Here is a 25673-nt window from a genome sequence, read left to right on the forward strand (position 1 = left end):
GAAGGAAGGTTGGGCAATCCTACTTCCGTAGTGATACTGCCTCGGAAACCCAAGGAGGGGTCGCTATGAGTCGGGGGCCGACTCGACGGCACATAACAACAACATGGACTCGGACGATTTAGACTTTGAATCACCTATAAACCTCTCACTTAAAGTTCCCAAATTTACCTAGTGCCTTGCACACAGTAAACTGTTCACACATTTTGTGGCAAAGCAGGACTTTTAAGACAAGTAAAATAAATGGCTTTGTCACACTGAAATTATCATAAAAAATTGGAGGCCCACTAGAAATCATGAGCCAAAACCAAGATATCATTAGTATTATTACTGTAATTATAAGCTATTGTCACTATAATTTAAAAAACTAAAAAGGAATTTTCTAATCAGGAAAAAGACTAGCCTCCATCCCCAAAATTTTATCTCTGAATAAAGACAAAAGATTTTTTTTTCCCCAAGACCCAGCAGTATGCACTAAATTGGCCAAAAGGGACTTCATGCAATAATGATGAAATATAGTGTATAGAAAACAAATAGGCTGCATCCTTGTATCACTACTTTGTACTGAGCATATTACTTTAAATTTCTCATTTTTAGTTATTGCCCTTTAAGATTACTCCACCCACATTTTTCACCCAGTTTAAGAGATCATCAAGCAATTATCTTCAAAGAGTGTAATAATATAATTACACTATGAGTATGTATTTTACCTTCTTAAAAAACTTTCCAGAATAATGTCTATAAGCAAAGATGGTATATAAAAATCTGCTATAAAAGACAACATCCATTTTATACAAAACCAGTAACATTTATTTGAAAGTATTATGAAAAAGGAGTGATACATAATTTTATCCGGTAACTTCAGTAAGTACACTTCTGACAAAGACTATAGTGGTGTTCAAGAATTCAAAAGATATGTTCTGGTGACTAATTCCAAGATAAATATAAATCACTAAAAGATCTACCAAGAATTAATTCATCCACTCTCCACGCTTTAACAAGTAATTATAAAAAGTAATGACAAAATGTTTTTAACTTAGAAATAAACTAATAAACATTTTTACAGAAAAATACTAATACTCTTCTACAGTCTCAGGGTTTTTTTCTCCAATTAGTAACACTTCATCCTTCTAGATTTTCAAAACATAAATGAAAATCAGATAACAAGTCAGGAACTTGAAAATTGTTGAAATTAAAGAAAGATGCTAACAAAACAACTAGCTATTCCCCTTATCACGTAAAAGTTACAACACTGATATAATTCAGAGTCTTAAGAAAGGTTTAAGCTATAAACTCTAACTATTCCAATATTAGGAGCTCTGGTAGCATAGTGCCTAAGGGACTTGAACCAACCAGAAGGCTGGTGGTACAAACCCACCAGCCACTCCTCAGAAGGAAGGTTTGGCAATCTACTTCCATAGTCATACTGCCTTAGAAACCCAAGGAGGAGTAGCTACGAGTCAGGTCTGAGTCAACAGCACATAATGACAATTCCAGTATTAGGAGCCCTGGTGGCTTAGTACGTAAGGCATTTGACTGCTAACAGAAGGCTGGCAGTTGAAACCCACCAGCCACTCCTCAGATGGAAGGTTGGGAATCTACTTCCGTAGTGATACCGCCTCAGAAACCCAAGGAGGGATCACTATGAATTGGGAACATCTCGATGGCAATGAGTTTGGAGTTTTGGCTTTTTGTTCCCCTTTTGTCGAATTCTTTATGATTTGGGTAGCGTAGTACCTAAGGCATTTGACCGCTAACCAGAAGGCTGGCAGTTCAAACCCACTAGCCACTCTTCGGAAGGAAGATCGGGCAATCTACTTCCGTAGTGAAACCACCTTGGAAACCCAAGGAGGGGTTGCTCTGAGTCGGATCCAACTCGACGGCATTGAATTTGGTTTTGTGCCTTTTATTCCAATATTACAAATGAAGATAAAGGCCTAGAAATGTAAAATGAACTCTCAACACAAGTTATTCTCCACAAAAGACTCAGGCTGAAAATTAAAATTTTTTAATTAAAATTTTAAACTACCCTGGTCAACACTGAAGGAGCTCTGGTAGCACAACACCTAAGGCATCATCCGACTGCTAAAGTTGGTGGTTCAAACCCACCAACCACTCTGCCGAAGCAAGACTGGGCAACCTTACTTCTGTAAAGATTTACCACCTCAGAAACCCAACGGGGGTCACTGTGCATCAGAATCAACTTGATGGCAGTGAGTTTGGTTTGGTTTGGTTTTGGCCAACATTGTTACTCTGGTCATATAGGCAGTATAATAGTTAAGACCATATCTGGAGCCAAGACAGCCTGTGTGTACTTCTTAGGAGCTGTGTGACCTTCAGCAAGTTATAGCTCCATTTTCTCACTTCACTGGGTTGTTAAGAGTATGTAATTAATTTTATTTCTTAAAATTCTATCTTTAGACTGAAGAAAGAGCCTCACAGATTCTTAAGCAGATTCAACAACAGTTTTGTCTTAAAACAGCTGGTATATTTACTTTCTTAAGAAACAAAAATTAATTTGAGGAAATCTTTTTTGAATGATTCAAATAATCACACCTTTTTTCAAATACTGTTCCACATACGCTGTTAAAAAGAATTGAGGAGTCATCAACAGCTGAATGGACAAACAAATGTGGCATATCCATACCATGAAATATTATTCAGTCATAAAAAAAAATGAATTGATACATGCTTACAGGCCACGATTTAGATGAACCTTGAAAACATTATGCGAAGTGAAGTGAGTCAGGCACAAAAGGATGAATACTGATGATTCCATTTTTATGAACTATCTAGAATAGACCAATGCATAAAGGCAAAAGTTTATTAGTAGTTAACAGGGGTTAGAATGTTTTGCCAATGAAGAGCTGGGCTTCTGTTTGGGGTGATGAAAAGTTTTGAAAATGGGCAGTGGGTGATAGTGGCACAACATGATAAATGTAATCAATGTCACTGAATTACATACTTGAAAGTGGTAAAAATAGCATATTTTTTTTTAAAAAAATTGGAAAATCTATATAAAGCAAAGAATGTTCTCTTTTTTGTTTCATGCAGCCATACTAATGACGAGGAAAAAAAAATACATATATATGTATTAAGTACTTCCATATTCTGTTGAATTTAACTGAATTACTAAGAATAGCAACAGTTTACTATGTGAGTGCTGGGTGTATAAAGAGAAGACAGACCAGATCTTTAATCTTAAGAATGCTATCGTACAGAGAACTATGGGTGTTTTGATAAATAGGAAATAGAAGTATGATGATTTTTGAACACGGGACTTAACTAAGTCTCATGAGATCCTAAATACAGCAATGTCACACCAGCAATGTTCTGGGTTTGTCTAACAGAATTCTCATTTATTTGTTCTGACTTCAATTTAGGGTACTTGACAAGTCTACAAAGCATCATCACATTAGCATCAAATTATTTTGTTTAGTCAAAATCCCTCATTTTAAAGAAAATCATTGTGAGGTCCAGGGAAATGCAATGATTTGCCATAGTTCCTGAATCCATGCCTAAAATATTATTACTTAAGCCCAGTGGAGTGTTCTTTGCACCAGTCGCCTGAGAAATGGGAGCATAGCTCCACATACTCTTTATGTATTCCATCTCACATAATCCTAACTAAAACAACTACTGAGAAGTTAAATTACATTAACCCCGTCTTTCTGACTCAAAGGTTCTTTGCCTATCCAATGTGTCTTTAGTTATTTTAGGGATGGTGGTGTGGTGCCTAAGGCACCTGACTGCTAACCAGAAGGCTGGCAGTTCAAACCCACCAGCCACTCCTCAGAAGGAAGACTGGGCAATCTACTTCTGTAGAGATAGCATCTTGGAAACCCAAGGAGGGGTCATCAGGAGTCAGGACCACAGTGAGTTTGTGTTTGGAAAAATAAGGTAACTTATTGTCCAATTAAATTCTTAAAAAAAACTTTTGACTCAGTAAAGTAACATAATATTTTTCTTATAGATGCTCAGGATATTAGCTTTTCTTTCCTTTAAGTTTCTCAAGCATTTATGACTTTTTCTCCCATTTCTACTCTAGCTCAAGTCTCTTCATTTCACACTTGTGTAACTCCTACTGCCTCCTAATTGGTCTCACAGCTCCCAAACTTTGCTTCTTCACCTTTGCCACTTGATTAATTTTCCTTTAACACACACAAGAGTTTCATCATTCATCCAAAATATGTTTACTCTATCTAAAATGCATACCCAAAATGTATGGCAAGCACTTTGCCAGCTGTTGCAGGTAGAGCAATGGCCAAACATGGTTCTTACTCTCAGGAAGCATGCAATCTACCAGGAGCAACAGTAAAACATTATCCAAGTTGCGATGAGGGCAATGAAAAATTTGGAGAGCTGACAATGTTTCTAACAAAGAATCAGAAATAGTTTGCCTGAATAACTGTTCAAGGTAAGAGCCAAACATGACTAGGAGTCACTGAGAAAAAAAGAAGGTAAACAGAGGCCAAAAAAAAAAAAAATTATCTGCAAACCTATACTAAGAAAGATGCAAATTTGTATTGCCATGTCCTAACTCTATTCATTAATTCTCACTTCGCAGTTCCAATTTGGATGCTCTTTTCTAGACAAAAAGATTCTCAATTGTGCCAAGCTCATTCCTGCACATGTTTGATAGGCCTTCTAGAAACCAGTCTACCATTTACCTAATCCTGAAATTGAGTCTATATTGAGTTTATTCAATCTATATGCTGAGCAAATAATCCAAGAAGCTGGACTATATGAAAAAAAATGTGGTATCAGGATTGGAGGAAGAATCATTAACAACCTGAGATATGCAGACGATACAACTTCGCTTGCTGAAAGTGAGGATGACTTAAGGCACCTACTGATGAAGGTTGAAGAATACAGTCTGCAGTATGGATTACATCTCAACATAAAGAAAACAAAAATCCTCACAACTGGACCAATGGCAGCATCACAATCAATGGAGAGAAGATTGAGGTTGTCAAAGAATTCACGTTGCTTGGTTCTACAATCGATGCCAACAGAAGCAACAGTCAGGACATTAGACGACGTGTAGCACTGGGAAAGTCAACTGCGAAGGAACTGTTTCAAGTGCTGAGAAGCGAGGATATCTCCTAGAGGACTAAGGTGTGCCTGACACAAGCCATGATATTTCCAATCGCCTGGTATGCATGTGAGAGCTGGACAATGAATAAGGAAGACTGAAGAAGAGTTGATGCTTTTGAGTTGTGGTGCTGGCGAAGAATGCTGAAAGTACCATGGACTGCTAAAAGAACTAACAGATCTGTCCTGGAGGAAGTGCAGCCAGAATGCTCCTTGGAAGCAAAAATGGCCAGACTTCATCTCACCTATTTTGGTCATGTTGTCAGAAAGGACCATTCCCTGGAGAAGGATGTCATGCTTGGTAGGGTGGAGGGTCAACGAAAGAGGGGGAGGTCTTCAACGAGATGGATTGACACGGTGGCTGCAATGATGGGCTCAAGTATAGCAGGGATTGTGGGGTGGCACGGGATCGGGCAGTGTTTCATTCTGCTGTGCATGGGGTCGCTATGAGTCGGAAACGACTCGATGGCACTTAACAACAACAACAAAATTGAGTGCCCATCTCCCACCAAAACTATAGTCACTAATTATCTAATATTCTCCGATTCTAATCTTAATGCACTGTGTCACAATTTACAGGGAAGGGAAAAAATTCATAGTTTTAATCTCCTTAAAAATTAAATATCAAGGGGATTGCAATCATATTTCTTTCTTATCACTGAACAGCACACAGTGCTAGTCATCAATAAATGCTCAATAAATGATTTTTTAATCCTCCAAGCATCCTCTGAGCTATCCATGGTGAAAACTGTCCATTTCTAAGGTCAATATAATTATAATTATGCCTTTCACAAATGCAAGCTATTAATTATAAAAATGAACTCAATATGCAGTTCAATCACTGCAGAACATTTACTGGAAGACACTACAAAGTCTTACTAACAATGTATCAACAGCTTCACTTACACATTAAAAAATATTTAAAACAAAAGGTATTATAAGGATCTTTTTAAGCCAACCATAAAATATGTATGTTCAACAAAATTTATTAAAATGTAGATTTTGTAATGAAATCATTTAGTATAGCATATCCTTTTACAGGGTAGCTCTGATCGCATAATGCATGAGGCATCTGACTGCTAACTAGAAGGCTGGCAGTTCAAACCCACCAGCTACTCCCCATGAAGGAAGATGGGCAATCTACTTCTGTAGAGATACTACCTTAGAAACCCAAGGAGAGGTTGCTACAAGTGGGAATTGACTTAACAGCAGTGAGTTTGGTTTAGTTTTTTGATATCCTTTTACAAGTTTCTGCAGCACTCTGCAGATATTTGCCACATATAACAACTGGTATACTACTTTTTGGAATCTCTCTGATGGCCTACAAAATGGTTGTTTTTTTAAAAAGAAAACACTCTGGTGATTACCCATTTCGGATATTCTTTACTTTTACTTTTTTTAAAAAAAGTAAGCTTCTGTAGAAATTTACCATTTCAGAGTTGTCCAACCATCTAGCAAATATTATATACCTCTGAATCGCATCTAAATCAGTAGAAAGTTAGGCCAGACTCTTTGAGAATGGTAAAAGCTGCTGACATCTTCTCAAAAAAACCCATGTAAAATTTTGCATGTGATTTCATGAGTGTTAGTAGGGTGCTATCAAAAGATTTAAAAAATCTTGTCTCTAAAGACTTCCAAGTACTACATTACAAAGACAATAAGAGTTAGAGACTACAACTTCACATTAACATTCCAAGGTCAGGCAAAATGCTAATCAAGTGCAACCACTAAAGGCCTAAAATGCAAGCAAGAAGTATTAATTATGTTTATAAATTTATCCTTTTTTTTAACTGGCAAAGTTAAAGAACAACTGGCCTTAAAATCAATATGAATGATCCAACCAAAGGCACAAATTCCAGGCCTTCAGTTTATAGTCTCCTTTATTTATATAAATTGTTAGTACTTTAATTTAATGCTAATAATTAAGCACTCACCATATCCAAGATAACATGTTAGGTACTCACAACTCACTGCCATCAAGTCGGATCTGCCTCATAGGGACCCCTCCTCCTTGGGTTTTCAAGGCAGAGGTGGTTCACTAGGGATGTAGATTGCCCAACCTTCCTTCTGAGCAGTGTCTAGCGGGTGTGTTAACTAGAGATCTAAATAGGGGAAACTTGTCCCTGTGCTCAAAAAAAAAATTCTAAACCACTCAGAGGGGGATCTATGTAGAAGTCCTGGGAAGAGTGGGAAAACAATGTGGAACAAAACTCAAAATCGTTAAAAAAAAAAGAGTCCATGTTTGCTGGTCTGACAGAGCCTGGTGGAACCCTGGAGATTATATGTTCCCCCAGCTGCCCTTCAGGTCTGGAATTGAACCCACTCCTATGGCTTCCAGCCAAACAAAAAACAGGCACATGAGCTGAACATTTGCATTAGGTAAATACACTCATTGGAGAGATCACTCATGCGAGAATAGAAGGGAGACAGCTGGGGAGCGGGAGTGCATGGGAGGGAAGGACACAGGGAAGAGGTAACTATGGGAAGGAAGTGGGATGACAGCTGTTGCATTGTGGGACACACACAGTCAATGTCATGATACAAAGTGTATGTTAACTGCTGTATGGAAAATGAATTTGCTCTGTAAACCATCACCCAAATCACAGTAAAAATTAAACTTTAAAAAGAAAAAAATTCTGTAACAGGAAAGTGGAAATACACATTCAAAAAACATAGTTACTTCACAATAGTTCCCATGACTCTTTGACAGAAATCATTTTACTGAGTCATTAGAATACCCTCATGGCAATACTTAACCCTGTTTTGCAGTTGAGGAACTAAGACTCAAAGATATTACTCAAAATTATAACATATGTAGCAATGCCCAAAATCTGAGCTATGTCCTTTGCTCCGGATTACAGACTTTTTAGACAACAATATTCTACTTCTCTCAACCTACTGAATAAGGCCATTAAAAGAATACAAATAAGTAAACGGAAATAAAAAGAAATTAAAACCAGGAAGGGATTCATTGCGGCATTTTGATGGACTCTGAAGGATTTTCTCAGTCAACAAAAATTTGAAGCATCTATCATGTATCAGACATAACAAATGAAAAGTAGGAAAAGTTCATCTGCTAAATAAAGACATATGAAGAAAATATGAGCAGATATATTTAGGTCCTGAAAAGGTATTATTCACTTCCATTTTGCTTTCTCTATTAAATCACTCACTCTAGGGTAAACGAGCTGCTCTGCTGGATAAAAGTCAGCCCTATGGAAATGTCCACTTGGTGAATAACTGAGGACTCCTGCCAAGAGGTATCTTGGAATTAACTTTAGCCTCAGTTAAGCCTTCAGGTGACTGTGAAGACAACCTTGTTAGACCCTGAGCCAAAACTATCATGCCTTCTTGACATTTAGAAACTGTGAGATAATAAATGTTGTTTTAAGAGTCTAACTTGAAAATTTTGCTAGATAATTATAAATACAAAAGGCAAGATATGAAATCTCTAACTTAATTTACAAAGAGTCAATGAAGTTTTGTTGAAACAGCTGTAACAAAATCTACCCCCTTGGAATTAAAAGTCTAAAAACAATACACCAGATGGGTAGAATGAGAAGCATTTTAAATTGCTATGCCCTACAATACCCACTAAAGATTGTGTGCACAGTAAACACTTGGTTTGTTAGCTGAGTGGCCTATATACAGTTTCCCAACTAATCCAGCAATCTTAATGTTTCTAACAAGTAAAATGGACCCTTAGAATCTCTCCATATAAATTCAATTCTGAAATCTGTAATTTTTGGTTGCTGTTGCATTGTTTTGCTTTTAACAGAATGTATCTTCCTTAACTGAGAGTTACAATGTTTTCTCAATCAAAATTGAGACCCTTAAGAACCTTTTTCTCTGAATTTAATCAAAAATGAAGTAGCTAAAAGGATTCTAGAGACTGGACAACTTCTTCAGAGTAATTACTAAAAAGGTGTCATGAAGTATGTGTAACATATTACTTTACATAAAAGTATTTTATAGCCTCAATCCTAAAGGTCCTTTTAACAATAACCTTAATATTCAGTTTCCTAGTAATAATCTTATTTAAAAGTTTAGCCTCTATACTAGAAAAGTATCTTCCCAATCATACTACTGGAAAGCAATAAAAAGCAGTTTTTCTAGTTTCAAAGTAACTGTAGTTATATCTCAAAGTTCCCAATTCACTGGGTTGGGAGTCCAAACCCTGGCATGCATAAAATGCTAAGAGACTGTGGCCTTTAACTTACTATCAGCCTATCACTAAATACTCACATATGTTACTTTTCACTTGATATCTATCCAGAAAGACTGCTAAAAGTGGTTGAAAGTGATCTTAGATTTTATAAAAATAAGTCATGGCTTATATTTTCGTTGGAGAAAAATAAGTAATATAAAATGCTGTGGCTGTTAGTTGCTGTAGGGTCAATTCTGACTCACAGCAATTCCATGTGTACAGAGTAGATAGAACTACTCTACAGGGTTTTCAAGCCTGTGACCTTCCGGAAGCAGATCACCAGGCCTGTCTTCCCAGGTCCCTCTGGGTGGGTTCAAACTAACAACTTTTCAGTTAGCAGTCTACTGCTTAACCAACTGTACCAACCAGATACCCACAAAAATAGAGGCTGTTATTATCATCTCATCTACACATTAAGAAGTTAAGATTACGTTTGTGAGTAATCTGGTTCCATAGCTAGAACCAATTTGTAAACTAAAAAAAAGTTACAGGCATTTTAAATTCTAAAACTACTTTAAATGCTAATTCAGCTTCTAAAATAAGCCTAAATGAAGATGACAGTAACTTTTTTAAATGTAAGCTTAAGTTCAAAGTAAAATAAATAAATTAGTTTTAATTGCCTCAGTTAATATTTTCCTCAGAAAATTCAATTACCTTTCTAACCAAACTAAAAATAAAATAACATATTATAAAGATTTTCTTAATTTACCAAACTAAACAAACTTATAGACTTAAGATGGTTTTAAATAACTTTCTCCTGAGGCAAATAAAATTTTTGTACCAAATGTCATCTAATAGTTTGATAAATCACTCACTTTTCACCACAATACTTCCAACACACACTTGTAAAAGACACAAAAGAAATATATCATACTATATCATAACAGCTAACATCTAAGTCTTTGTACTTAATTCTTTTTTTAAAGGAGGTTAATTAAAATTATAAATATTTAAGTGATTTCAACAAGTTCTAAAGCATTTCAGATACATTCAAAATTATGACCTAATTTCAATGTGATTTAAAAAAACTGAATAGGCACGTTAATACAAACATACAGTTCTGATATTATAATACCAAACCAACACCCACAGTGAACGAACAACTCGACTCCGACTCAGAGAGACCCCACAGGACAGAGTAGAAGTACTCCAGGGAGTTTCCAAGGCTGTCTCTGCAAAAGCTGACTGCTACATCTTTCTCGCTTGGTGGGTTTGAACCTCAAACACACTTCAGTTACCAACCAAGTGCACCACCAGGAGTCCTGACATTGTAATAGTAATGTTTAAATATTTTTCAAAGTACTTTAAAACCAAGATAACAGTTCCAACAGTTACAAAGATACACAACCTATAAAATTTACATAGATCAGTATAACATATAGGGTAATTTGTAAGAATTATGGATCTTCCCCAAATTTAAAATAACTGGGGGTGTGGGGGAGAACCTCACCCACAACAAGAGGGCATTTCAGAATTAAGATTATCAACACCACAAATCCATTTCATTAGTAATGTAAGGGTTTTTCATACAGGTGATAAAACTATTACACTGAAATAGTATGTAAAAATTATTACAAAGCTTGCAGTCCCTAACCTTTGAGAAAAATATGCTTGGTTTTAACCTTATATGGACTTGTGACACCAAAATTTTACTCCTTAAAGTACGATATAAAAATTATTCAAATAAATCTAATGAATATCAAATGAAGCCCAAACTCCATTCTCTGAAATACTACTTGATCAACAAATTATCATCTCCTGAAAGGATGCAATAGACAGATACACAACATACACAAAAAAAAACAAAACAACTAGGACATATACAATTTGTTATTTAGAGTGAATTTTTCTAACTCTTGTAAAGTGGAAATGGCAGGGTTCTTGGGAACCTTTGTTCAGAACCAGCTCCACCACTTCCAAATTATACTGTTTGGTAAGGCATTCGACTTGCTTCATCATAGTTAAATGGAAATCAAAATAATATTTAAACTAAACTTGTTGTGAGGATGAAATGACTTAGACATTTAAACTGTACAATGCCAGGCAAATGTGTATGTGTGTGCACTCAGTAATACAGCACAAGGAACCATGGTGGATGCTGGCTATATAAACTAGTCAACTTTCAAATATCTGGTGTTATCAATGAAGGGGGAAATAACAAAAATGATAAATAGAACACGCTTTGTTGTACAGTTCACATCAATTCTTAATTTTCTTTAGAATACTCTTCCTGCTTATGCATATAGTTTAATACAATATTTCCAATGTTTGTACAGACTAACACCATCCACAACGTTTTCTTAACAAAACATTAAAGTAAATGTCAAACAGAATCTAATGCTAGATTTTCAAAATATTCAGCCCTTTGTACTTTTTGTAATATTAAAGATAAATTAAACTGTACATTTTTATCAGCCATCGGAATTCTTATAAAACTTTAGGATATTTAAGATTTTAAATGACAATCATGCCTGTTAAAAATTTTAGAAGATGGTCAAAATAAATGCCAATATACTTTAAAATCTGTATAATATGGGAGATGTGGTTCTCTTTAAAAAGTTCACTGAAAACCAACTAATTAAAATACCAAGTTTTCCAAAGGAATTAAAAGCAATTATTGTAACAACTGAGATACAAACTACAATAATTTCCTAAAATGCTCTGAAAATATTGGGCACATTTTGACCACTCTCCACGGTAGTCCTCTAAAAAGTGATAATAATGCCGTCATAGGCCTCTCCAACACACGGTTTTAAATATTATTATCTAAAATCATGACTCTCACTTTGAAGCATTACTATAAACATTTCAAAAAGCATACAGACATGCAGTGTCTTCACACCTGTATTTTCTTACAAGTCTTTGGTTTAGCAAAGTTATTTAAAAGAAAAAAATTCACTATTCTTTTCTACAGTGATGTAGCCACAAAATAGTAAAGATTATTAAAAATTATGCTGGGGGCCACGTCAATGACTACAAAAAAAGGAATTTACAAAGCACTAATTAAATTTGAAAGAACAGTCTCATTTACTTTTAAGTAGAGAAAAGTGATAGTTGGGGATCTCCTTCCTGGACAAGGAAGGTATGTTAAATCCAAGCGAGAACAGCCATGTTGAAAAACACTTGTCAATAATAGTTCTGACAAGTGTTCATGAACACGGTTGGATGAAGCTAACCTTGAGTACCGAGGTAGACATGAAAGCCTCCTTCTGCTCCACCCGGAGATCGGGCCTGGTTGGGGAGTATTTCGGAGTTAGAGCTGTCCTTAGGTCCGTAAGGAGCGCAAAGCCGAGGGGAAGGAGGGCGGGGAAAGGAGAGTTAGAGGGTGAAGGGAAATGGTTTGAGAGTTGGAAGCCGCTATCCGCTGCGAGAGGGGCGCGGCGGCGGGGAGCGATTTCCGAGTTGAGAGCCTGGAGGAGGGGCCGAGGGTTCGGGGAGCAAGGAGATCGCAGCAAAAAGTCCCCCTGGTCCTCTCTGAGGGGCCAGGGAGTGCAAGAGGAAGAAGAGAAGGAAAAACGCTTCACTGAACTGACCTGTCCTCCGAATCCATGCGGCTCAGCGGCTCCCCATCCGACGACATCTCCAAGCTGCCTCGCCGGCCTCCGGAGGTCGCGCTGCTTCCGCCTCCCCCAGTCCCGTAGCCCTCGTCTCCGCCGCTAGAAACGATGCTGCTGCTGCTGCTGCCGCCCCCGCCGCCGCCCTGGTTGCCCCGTGGTCCCTTGGGCTCCTCCAGGCCCTCCTTGCCGTCCCCATCCCCGCTGCTGCTGCTCGCGGCGCCGGGGCTCAGCGAGCGTGTCTCATCGCTGCTGCTCCCGCCGCTGCTGCCCACCAGGCTTTCGGCGCTACTCTCCTCCTCGCCACCGCCGCTGCTGCTGCTCTCGTCCTCCTCCTCGTCTTCCTCTTCGTCCTCGTCTTCCCCGGCCTGGCTGGCGCTCTCGGGACTAGGCTCCGACATCGTCTCCGCCTCGCCGCCCCCCACTCCGCCGCCGCAGCCCCCACCAACGCCGCCGTTCAGCAGCAGTGCCGCCACAGCCTCGGCCTCCGCCTCCTCTTCTTCCTCTTCCTCCTCTTCTTCAGGAGGCTCAGCCCGGCCCCGCACCGCCAGGCCGGGGCTACCGGGGGGCAAAGGGCTCAGGCGGGAGAGCTCCTCCAGGTCGGCCATGTCGGTGATAGCGGCGGCCATGGCGGCGCCTACTCCTCCACCTCCTCCCCGCCGCCGCCGCCTCCTCTTTCGACTCTCACTCACTCGCCCCCTCCCAAACGACCAAAACTCCGCCGACGCCGCAGCAGAGCAGGAGGAGGGCCCGAGAGCTGCGTCAGCCTGCACACGCGCTACGGAGCCCGCGCGGGGACAGGCGCGCGACTGTGCGCACTCACGCGGAGACAGCTGCGCGCCTGCGCGGCCGCACGCGGTGGCACCTCCCCTAGTCGCAGATCCCGCGCCGGCGCCCGCGCCAGCGCCCTGGCCCCCGCCTCCGCCTCCACCCTCACTCAAGAGTGTTGGGAGTTTCCTCTCGACCTTCCGAAGTTCTCCAGCATCGCGCAGCGGGCGGGACACGCGAAACGTGGGCTGGCTGGAGATTTAACACACCCTCCCCACGTGCTCACGATAGTCATATATTCTGAACTGTGTGGAAATTTTTCACCGTGTACAGCGCGGAGCCATGGGTAGAATAAGTTCCTGGCCTGAGAGTTTATAATTTAAAAGGAGAAGCGATTTAAAATGAACAAAATTTAATAATACGATGCAAGGTACTAAATCCATATGCACAACATAGAGTCACAGGTGTTAAATACCAGGTGTTTGAATACCCCAAGTGATCATGAAAGGAGCCTTAGTGATGAAGCGCTCGGATGCGAACCTAAAGGTCTGACCTCCGCAGAGGAAAAGATGTGGCAGTCCGCTTCCGTAAAGATTCCGCTGTCATCCAGTCGATCCCAATTTAGCGACCCCAATAAGGCTTCCAAGGCTGTAAATCTTTAGGGAAACTGACTCCCTAGTCTTTCTTCCATGCAGAGGCTGGTAGGTTCAAAGCACCGATCTCTTGGTTAACAGCTGACTGCCTTAACCATTGCACCACCAGAGCTGCTTTCAATTGAAATATAGGCTTGGAAATCCTATGGGACGTTCTACTCTGTCTTAATCGGAATTCACTCGACTGGCAACGGGTTTTTGATTTAGTGATGGTGAGTTCAGAGTATTCATCCCTTAATCTCGAGGTCTTCAAACTTTTAGGTCGTGAGCCCTCTAAAAGAATTGTGTAAAGCTCTGTACCTCCTTAAACAGTTTTAAGGTGGCATCAACATTTTTTTCCAGCGTGTCATAAACATTTCATAACTTTATAAATTGTAACCAGTAGAATCTATCGTAGAGATTTAATGCCCACCAATATCCACCTTTTAAATTTCAGTCTCTTTTTTTATACTTGGGTAATTTAGATCCTTTATCGTCTGAATCTAATATTTACATTCCACATCCATTCCAGAGTTTTATCCTAAATACCTCTTATATTTGGAATCTTTTATCAGTCACCTTATTACATTTGCCTGTAACAAGACTGTATAAACTGAAGTTTAAGGGTTTTTTTTGGTAATTTCCTGTGACCAAAAAACTGAAGTGTTATTATAATGATCAAAGCAAATATATTTCAAGTTTTTATAAATAAGTATTAAACATAAAAGTGAAATGTTAATGGAAATGCATTTTACAGAGATGGAGGTGGGTGGATTTTTTTTTTCAATTAGTTTATTTTATCAGTGAATGAGTATTAACTAGAATAAGAAAGTGTATAGCATGAATTCTAAGTTTTCAATTCCATGGATATAAGCGTTAAGAAAATTTAAGCATTGAGAAAACTTGTTCACGTTAATAGGTTGATGCCAATGAATAGTTTCATGTGGCAGTGTCACTCTATTCTTTGCACTCCTTCCAAATTATGTGCCAAAAAAAGTCAACAACAACAGAAAAACCACTCTTCATATCTATCAGCTCACAACTCTGATTAGGTATTCTTTCAACTTTGTTCAAACTAAGTAACTGAAAACCGCCTGAAAAAGGATGCCATCCATTCTCATTCACCAGTATTTCCAGTTGTCTCTTTTTTTGGTGTCCTGGAGGTTTTTGTAACCCCAGGATACTGTACCTTAGTAAAATTCTAGATGAGTAGGAGTTATGTTGTCCATTTACAAAGTAGAAAAGAGGCAACTGGAATAAGGGAGGTAGAAAAGAAGATCCCATTATACCTTAACCACAAGGGACATTTTCAGGCAGATCAATTTCAGGGACCAGAGAACTGGTTGCTTTAAAATAAGTGAGTAAAAAAAGAATTGCTCCATTCGATGAGCAAAGAAAAGTGTCTTCAATAAATCCCCAAAACAAACCCACTGCCATCAAGTCGATTTCAACTAATAGTGACCCCCATCAGGTTTCCAAGGCAATAATTCTTTACAGAAGTAGAATGCCCCATGTTCCTTCCATGGAGCGGCTGGTGGGTTTGAACCGCCAGCCTTCTGGTTAGCAGTCAAATGCCTTAGGCACTGCGTCACCAGAGCTCCAAATAACTAGTGCTTTAATAAAATCCATGCCACACACCATACTCAAAAACAAATTCAAAATGGATTAAGGACCTAAATGAGCAAACTAAAACCATAAAATTCTTAGTAGAAAAAGCAGGGGTAATGATGTGAGGCCTAGCTTTCAACAATAGATTATCTAATATAACAGCAAAATCATAAACAGTAAAAGACAAAAGAAATAGATGGGACCTCATCAAAATTAAAAACTTGTTCATCAAAAGACTTTACCATAAAAGTAAAAAGGTAAGCTACCAACTGGGTGAATATCTTCAGAAACCATATATCCAACAAAAATATAATAACCTAGCTATATACAAAACTTAAACAACAATGACAATAAATATCACAACTGTAAAATGGGCAGCAGACTTGACATTTCACCAAAGAGGACACTCAAATGGCCACCAAACACAGTGTCATTAGCCATCAGAGAGATGCAGATCAAAAAAATCACAGTGAGATACCATTTCACTCCCTCTAGAAATGGGTAACGTTAAATAAATAAATGACTAAAAATAATAAATGTTGGCAAGGATGTGGGAAATTGGAACTCTTATCCATGGCTGGTAGGAATGCAAAATAGTATAGTGTGGCAGTTTCTCAAGAAACTAAAAATAGAATTACCATGTTGTTGTTAGGTGCCATTGAGTAAGCTCTGTTGGATCTGGCTCACAGTGACCCTATAAACAACAGAACAAAACACTGCCTGGTCCTGGGCCATCCTCATAATTTTTGCTATGCTTGAACCCATCTTTGCAGCCACAGTGTTGATCCACCTCATTGAGGACCTCCCCCTTTTTTGCTGATCCTTTACCAAGCTTGATATCCTTCTCCAGAAAATGGTTACTTCTGACAACATGACCAAAGTGAGAGGAGGTCTAGCTGTTCTCGCCTCTAAGGAATATTCCAGCTGCACTTCTTCCAGGACAGATTTGTTCATTCTTCTGGCAGTCCATGATATTGTCAGTATTCTTAGCTAAAATCATAATTCAAAGGCAAAAATTCTTCTTTGGTCATCTTTATTCACTGCCCAACTTTCACATGCATATCAGAAGAATGAAAATACTATGACTTAGGTTAGGCATACCTCAGTCTTCAAAATGACATCTTTGTTCTTCAACACTTTAAAGAGGTCTTTCTTTTGCAGCAAATTTGCCCAGTGTAATACAATGTCTGATTTCTTGACTGCTGCTTCCATGGGTGTTAATTGTGGATCCAAGTAAAATGAAATCTTTGATAAAGTCAGTATTTCTTTCCATTTATGATGGTGGTGTTGCTTATTGGTCCAGTTGTAAGGATTTTTATTTTCTTCATATTGAAATGAAATCCATACTGAAGACTGTAATCTTTGATCTTCATCAGAAAGTGCTTCAAGTCATCTTCATATTCAGCAAGCAAGGTTGTGTCATATGCATATCGCAGGTTGTTAATGAGTCTTCCTCCAATCCGGATTCAGTGTTCCTCTTTATATAGTCCAGCTTCTCGGATTATTTGCTCAGTATACAGATTGAATAAGTATGGTGAAAGGATAAAACCCTGATGCATACCCTTCCTCATTTTAAACCATGCAGTATCCCCTTGTTCTTTTCGAATAATGGCTTCTTGGTCTACATATAGGTTCCTCATGAGCACAATTACATGTCCTGGATTTCCAGTCCTTCGCAATGTTATCCATATTACCCAGCAATTGCACTACTAGGTATATACTCAAAAGACTTAAAAGCAGAGACTCAAAAAGAGAACTGTACACCAATGTTCATTGCAACACTATTCACAATAGCCACTATTCACAATAGCATTTAGAAACAATCTAAATGCCCATCAACAGATGAATGGATAAACAAAATGAGGCTTAACATACAATGGAATAGTATTTATCCAGTAGGATAAATGAAGACTTGACTCATCTACAGTATGGATGGAGTTTGAAGACATTATGCTGAGCAAAATAAGCCAATCACAATAGGACAAATAGTGTATCACCTCATTTATATAAAAATACACAAAAAAGGTAAGTGTGTGGAGACCAAATATTATTAGTGGTTAGCAGAGGTGGGAGGGAGAAAAGGGGGGTTAACAGTGATGGAAAAATTGCATTGATTAAAGGTAGAGTTGCACAGCCTGTTATTATAATTATCATCAATAAATTGCATACCTATAAAAAGTTGAATTGGCAAAAGTTGTGTGATATGTATTTACAACAATGACAAAAAACAAGAGTAGCTGCTGAGGCTGCTTATGTACAAGTACCTCATGGGATTTGGTCCCTTAGTTTGGAGATTTAGGGAAATTATTTCATGGAACATCCCAATTAAATTGGCCTAATAATGTGGTTAGTACTTCTGTTCTACTTTGTAGTCTGTTGCATAGAGCTTGGGATCTTAAAAGTTTGCCAGCAGCCATCCAAGGCATAACAACTGATCTGCATTCACCTGGAATGACAGAGGAATAGGAGGAGGAGATGGAATGTGTGGCTGATTTCTTCCACAGAAGGAGTGAGAGTGAGAAAGAAAGAGAATGTCAATGTTGCAAGATATTAGTAATCTATTAATCTAGGTGGTTTACAGGTGTTTATTATGCAATTCTTTCAATTTTTCAGAAAATTGGCAGTGAAAAAACTCTTAGGTGATGTGGAAATTAACTCTTTTCTCCATAAAGCCAATCCCCGTATATATGCTTTTAATCTTCAGGTATAAATACTATAGCTGGCACATCCATTTGTAGCTCTCCTTCTGTGTCTCAGGTACAGTTGCAGATATCACTATACTGCATATATCTTCTAAGAACAAGGTCATTCTCTTATATAACTGCATTATCATTGCTCTGGAAATTGAATTCACCGAAGTGTTTAACTACATGTCTCAGGCGCTGCATTCAGGTGACAGTCTCCCCTGGAGGTGTGAATTCGAATCCCACTACTGACAAGAAAATCTTGGAACTCTGCTGGCAGAGTGCCTAAGGCATCTGACTGCTAACCAGAAGTTTGGCAGTTCAAACCTACCAGCCACTCCACAGAGTGGAGCAATCTACTTCCGTAAAGATTTACCACCTCAGAAACCCAATGGGGGTGTCTATGAGTCAGAATTGACTTGATGGCAGTAAGTTTGGTTCTGGGGTTTTTTTGTTTTTTTTTTTTTTTTGCTTAACTACAGGCAGGAACTCCTGTTTGATAAGAGTTTCTTTAGGCAGCATCAAGTGGGAGGATGAATGATAATACTACACCAAGCATGGTCCCACAGACCAATGTCTGTCCACAAATCAACAGTTCATTGCTGGTCTGAAACCACATAAATAGCAAAATCAACTTTTAAAATTTTTATATCACTTTGACAGAATAAGTTGTCAGTATTTCATTTTACTTGGCTCTACAGTCAAAGACCACAGAAGTCAGCAGTCTTAAAAATCAAACGATGTATTGCATTGGGCAAATCTGCTGCAAAAGACCTCTTTAGAGTGTTTAAGAACAAATATGTCACTTTGAGGACTGAAGTGTGCCTGACACAAGCCATGGTATTTTCAGTTGCCTCATAGGCATGTGAAAGCTGGACAATCAGTAAGGAAGACTAAAGAAGAACTGATGCATCTGAATTATGGTGTGGGCAAAAAGTATTGAATATACACCAAGGACTTCCGGAAGAATGAATAAATCTGTCTCGGAAGAAGTACAGCCAGAAATACTCCTTAGAATCAAGGATAGTGATGCTTTGTCTCACATACTTTGGATGTGTTATAAGGAGGAATCAGTCCCTGGAGAAAGAGATCATGCTTGATAAAGTAGAGGATCAGGGATCAGCCAAAAAGAGTAAGACCATCAATGAGATGGAATGACACAATGGCTGCAACAAATAAGCTCAAACATGGCAACGATTTTGAGGATGGTGAAGGACCAAGCATTGTTTCATTCTGTTGTACATAGGGTCTCTTTGAAATGGAACAAACTCACTGGCACCTGACAACAACAACAAATCTAATAATGAAAAACCAGGCTTGGGTATTTTATGTTACCAATTTTTCCAAATTTATAATTCTGGTAACTCATTTTCATTTATTGTATTTTACAAAAGGAGCTCTGGTCAGTGTGAGTCAGAATGAACTCAATGGCCATTTGTTTGGTTTAGTTTTTTAGTATTATACAAAAGTATGAGTCCATTGAAAATTTTTTTAAAAAATTGGTCTTTCATGCATTAAGAATCTCTGTTCTACAGTTGTATCTTTACAGCTTGAAGAATGTGTGATTCTATACATAATTATTAATTGCCCAAAAGCAATTGCATAGAAGCTCTTTGATTAGAAATATTTTTCAAACCCATCAACCACAGTACTAATAGGGTCAAATTAGCAACAAAACACAATTTTCACTGGCTCTTCTACCTATCAAACCCACTAATAGTTATGACACCTCCAACTTCCAGCAAAATGCATCAGAAAATATTTCTGAGAGCCCCACACTGTGGGCTGCATCTCAAATGCTCTTACACTCCACTCCCAGCAGACCCCTCCTCCCTTTACAACCCCTGCAGATCCAGTGTTTCAGGCACGGCAGGCTCCTTCCAGGAGCTGTGATAGAAATAGCCAAACCCCGGTGAACTGTGAAGAAGTGGAGATCTTTGTGCTGATCTCTGTTAGGGGAACCCCAGTGCAAACTGCTTAGGCCCAACATTATACAGAGTCTTCAGTGAAATAGCTCTTTATGTTTTTACTCAGAGCTTTGTTTCGCTTATGGACCCAGACAAGCTTTCATGGGACTAGACTGGCGACAGATTTGAGTAACAGCTATTCCAGGCTGTATTTATTACCCTTCATCCAATGACTAAATCTCATAGGGCTTCTCTTTCTAATTCTCTTTCACTAAAATGAGTTTTGTTTTAGGAAGCAGCTTCAGCCCTCATGTAAGCAGGTTCTTTCCTTTCTCACCAGTTTACTAGACATGCCCAGACATGCTTAAACCCCAGTAACAGTCCCAGCTTAGATTCAAGCTAGGATTCTTGCTATATTATATGTGAGATACTTCTGAAAAATTCTCTAAACTATGCAGCTATTACAGGTTTTGAACTTTTATTGTAGGTTCCTCGTTGTGCCTGTTGATATTACATTAGTGAGCAGCATCAATAGCATAATAACCTCATTCTCTGTTTGACTTGTAGTTTAAAGAAAGTATGCATGAAAAGAGGCATTTTACAGGATGATGGAATGATAGGATCTTAAAACTGTAAAGAGCTAGAAATCAGATGCAAGCTTTCCAATCTGTCCATTGTAATCCAACCAAAACAAAACCACGTACTGATTATAGTTTTTGAGTTGAAATATGTCATTGCAACCATTTGAAATATAACTGCTTTAGCTGATGCCCTTCCACACTAAGAAAGTTGTACACACTGGTTTTGTTTTGAGTAGTTTCTCATTTTGAACTTCATAAAACGCTTCTGTAAATGAAGCAGGGTAGGCAAAATATGGAAGGTGAATATAGAAACACCACATTTTTGTGGTCCTTTCATGTATTTTATATCTGGTTTGCTACCCAAATAACTTCATGAGTTGTTCAAAACTCTCTCAGTTGTTAAAATTGGATTTGACAGGTTAGTTATCATAGCATACAAGTCACAGTTAATACTTTATCCATCAAATCCCTGGGAAGTCAAGGAATATTCCAAATATAACATATAATGAGTGAAATATAAGGTTTGGATAAATTAACTTGGTTTTTAGAAAGCTTTAAGCCTAATGAAACCAACCCCCTTTCCTTAAGTGTACAAGTCTTCATGGCATCTATTTTGACTACTAATCTTACTCATACCCTTAATTTCCTCTCTTTTTTCCCTTTCTCTTGTATTTCTTTGCTTGTTTTTACATCTATCTTATAGGCCTATAAGCATTCTGATAATTTAGATTAAATTATTTTTTAAATGAAGTTAGTTTTGTTGGGTTTTGTGCCCCAAACTCTACACATCCTCCTCCCTATAACCACCACCACACTTATCTGCTGGGCACATGATCTCTCAGCCTTACCTTCAGCTAGATACCAGGCCATGTGACTAGTTTCTGACCAGTAGGCTGTGAGCAGAATCACATCCTTATAAGGCAGCTGCTTGTTGAGTGGGGTTGAGACAGTCTCCATCTTGCATACCAGGACCACACCCTAGAATGACAGAGCCTCCAGAGGGAAACATCTTATTCTCCACATGACTTCATTGTACAATGCCACCCACCCCTACGAACTAACAGCTCAGGCTTATTATGAGTGAAAAATAAATCTTTTACTTAGTTTATGTTTCTTTTACATTGACCAAATCACTATCTTAATTAATGCAGGTAAAATAAACAGACAAACACAGTTTCCTGTAGTGGTTGTTGTTATGTGCCATCTAGTTGGACCGACTCATAGCGACCCCTTCCTTGGGTTTCCAAGGCAGTATCACTAGGGAAGTAGATTGCCCCATCTTCCTTCCAAGGAGTTTCCTAGTTACCAGAAAACTGAGGGCATCAAGAGTAAAATCCTTTGACTTACTGCCCCTTGATGTATAAGTTCAGCTATAGCCTCACTGATTTTAAACCCAAGGAGGGGTCCCTATGAGTCAGATACGACTTGATGGCATATAACAACAACATCTAAAATCAGGCTTTCTACTGTGCCAGACTTTTAGACGATCCTAAAAATAAATTTTTAAAAAGACCATATATATATGTTGTTGTTGTTGTTATCTGCCATCGAGTCAGACCCGACTCATAGCGACCCCTCCTTGGGTTTCCAAGGCAGTATCTCTACGAAAGTAGATTGCCCCATCTTCTTTCAGAGGAGTGGCTGGTGGGTTTGAACTGCCAGCCTTCTGGTTAGCAGTCAAGTGCCTTAGGCACTATGCTACCAGAGCTTTTATATATATATATATATATATATATATACACATATATATATTTTTTTTCCTCATCATCTTGAACGCATGGCTGCCTATCTAACACCATATTTCCCAGCATCCCTTACACTCCCTTTCACCCAATTAATTAACATAAGCATATTTGGTCAATCAAGGGTTAGATTCTTCTGGATAGATAACAGTAGCACCCAAAGAAGGGTAAATCGGCGAAATTAACCCCTTATTCATAAACTTACTACCGTGTCACAATGAAAATAAGTCTCAGCCTAAATTCTGACACAAATACTTTTTTTTTTTTTTCCAATTCATTACTAGGAAAGAACAAAATAGCTCGCATAACCAGTTCTGTAAACGCAATGAAATTTCAGCTCTCTGTCCTTTTCAGTATGGCAATGATGTGTGAAAGATGCATTCAAGGGAGATACAAAAACATTTCAGGGACAAGATTCTGTATCAATATCATGAAATCAGAGATCACCGCACTTCAACACAGGGTCATTTATGAATCAGGCAACAGAGGCCTCTCTAAACCTTCCTATTTATGCAAAGGTAAGGAGAATCATGTAACCATTATAGACATGTTCATACCTTTAATTTCACCATTTCCAACACTCACCATGCTCTTTACAAATACAGAACCCGTTTTTTATATTTAGTATGCCAGTTAACAAAGTGCTACAGAGGTATTAATAGCAGAAAAAATTGTTTGTAACAACCACTGGCGTCTGGGCCTTTTGATATAATACACCTATTCCTCACTTAACTTACTACCTTGTTATCTAACATTTCAAATTTACACTAGTAAAAAATCTATCATTCAACTGTTTTATGCATTAATAATGTACATCTGACCATAACAAATGCTGAGATTCAAGGCAAGAGTAATGCTGGTTGTGATGGTTAAGGTGTTAGGAGCTCTGGTAACATAGTGCCTAAGGCATTTGACTGCTAACCAGAAGGCTGGTGGTTCAAACCCACCAACCACTCCTTGGAAGGTAGGTTGGGCACTCTACTTCCGTAGTGATATTGCCTCGGAAACCTAAGGAGGGTTTGCTATGAGTTGGATCCAACTCAAAGGCAGTAATTTGGTTTTAGTTTGATGGTTAAGGTTATATGTCAACTTGGCTGGGCATGATTTTCAGTGGCTTGGCAGTTATGCGATAATGCAATTTGGCAGTTACACAATGGTGCCTATAAGCATTCTGATAATTTAGCTTAATCATCCTCCATTTTGTGATATGATGTGGTTATCCTCCATTTTCACAGAACACTGATTTTCACATAATGACTTGGTCTTTAGTACCTAACCATGTGGATAAGTGAGGAGTAGGTGTACTGCCTGAAGACTACTGTACCAGGCTTTTTACTTTAAATGCATGTTGGTTATCCCTTCATAGAAATAAATCTAAATTGTTGGCACATATGTTGCTATGGTTTGAATTGTGTTTATGAAAAAGGTGTGTAAATTCTGATCCCTACACCTATGGTTACAATCTCATTTGAGGAATTTTTCTGTGTTATGTTAATGAGGTAGTATTAGTGTAGGCTGTGTCTTAAATCAATCTCTTGAGATATAAACCAAGCAGATATGAGGTAATACAGATGCCACACCACTTGAAAAATCAATAAGGAGCCAAGGAACAAGGATCTTCTCTCAGTGCCCCCAGAGAAAGCTTTCCCCTAAAGCCAGCCCCCTTGAATTTGGACTTCTAGCCTCCTGAACTATGAGAAAATAAATTTCTGCTAATTAAAGCCACTCAGTTGTGGTATTTGTTTCAGCCACACTAAGAAACTAAGATATCCCTGATCTCATGGAATTTATACTCTGGTCAGATGTCCTTGTTCTTCTGCATACAGGGCTGTGAAATCTTTTTAGCCAATCATACATCTGAATACCATTAATTTCACAAAAAAAAAAAAAAAAAAAAAACCTCACTGCCATCGAGTTATATCTGACTCACCAATGAAAATTTATTCCTCAATCTAAAACCATAAAATTCTTAGAAGAAATGCAAGGGCAACACTGTCAGGCCCAGCTTTTTCAACAATGGGCTATCTAATATAATAACAAAAGCACAAACAGCAAAGGAAAAAGTAAATAAATGGGACCTTATAAAAATGAAAAACTTCTGTTCATTAAAATACTATCAAAAAAGTGAACTGCTGTATGGAAAGTGAATTTGCTCTGTAAACTTTCACCCAAATCACAATAAAAATTAAAAAAAAAAAAAAAAGACAATCAGAAAAGTGAAAAGAAAAGCTACTGACTATAAAAATATCTTCAGAAACCAAATATCTGGTAAGAATCAAATAAGCAAAATAAGTATTAAACTTCAAAAAAACAAATAACTCAATCATAAAATGGGCAAAGAACTTGGATACTTCGCAAAGAGGATGTTCAAATGGCCACCAAGCACTTGAAAAGATGTTCAGTGTCATTAGCCACCCAAAAAACAAACCAGACTCCCGCCCTCAAAACTGATCCCAATCATAGTGACCCCTCCTTGGGTTTCCAAGGTGATATCACTATGGAAGTAGATTCCCCAATCTTCTTTCCAGGGAGTGCCTGGTGGGTTTGAACTGCCAGTCTTCTGGTTAGTAGTCAAATGCTTTAGGCACTATGCCACCAAAGCTCCCCATTAGCCATCAGAGAGTTGCAAATCAAAACCACCATGAAATACCATTTCACTCCCACTAGCATGGCTAACCCAAGCTCTTAAACAAAAGGTCAGTGATTTAAACTCAGCAGCCACTCCACAGAAGAAAGATGAGGCAGTCTGTTTCCATAAAGATTTACAGCCGTTGAAACCCAATTGGGTTTTCTATGAGTTAGAATCTACTCGATGACAATAAGTTTTTATTTTTATTTTTTTAGGGCAGCTGACATAATAAGAAAAAACACACAGCAATGAAAAACAACAGAAAATAAC

The 25673-nt window shown here is 38.3% G+C and overlaps 1 protein-coding gene across 1 annotated transcript in view; it reads right to left on the reverse strand.

The window, feature by feature from the left end:
• AEBP2 (AE binding protein 2) overlaps positions 1-13481 on the reverse strand; it is a 93429-nt gene extending 79948 nt beyond the window's left edge. The window contains exon 1 of the mRNA XM_007946791.2: positions 12832-13481. Coding sequence (XP_007944982.1) covers positions 12832-13481 — 650 coding nt within the window. The remainder of the gene's footprint in view (positions 1-12831) is intronic.
• Positions 13482-25673: the final 12192 nt, after the last annotated feature.

This window comes from Orycteropus afer, unplaced genomic scaffold (assembly GCF_000298275.1).
Source record: "Orycteropus afer afer isolate SDZICR_OR568_19922 unplaced genomic scaffold, OryAfe1.0 scaffold00171, whole genome shotgun sequence".
NCBI classification, from domain to species: Eukaryota; Metazoa; Chordata; class Mammalia; order Tubulidentata; family Orycteropodidae; genus Orycteropus; species Orycteropus afer.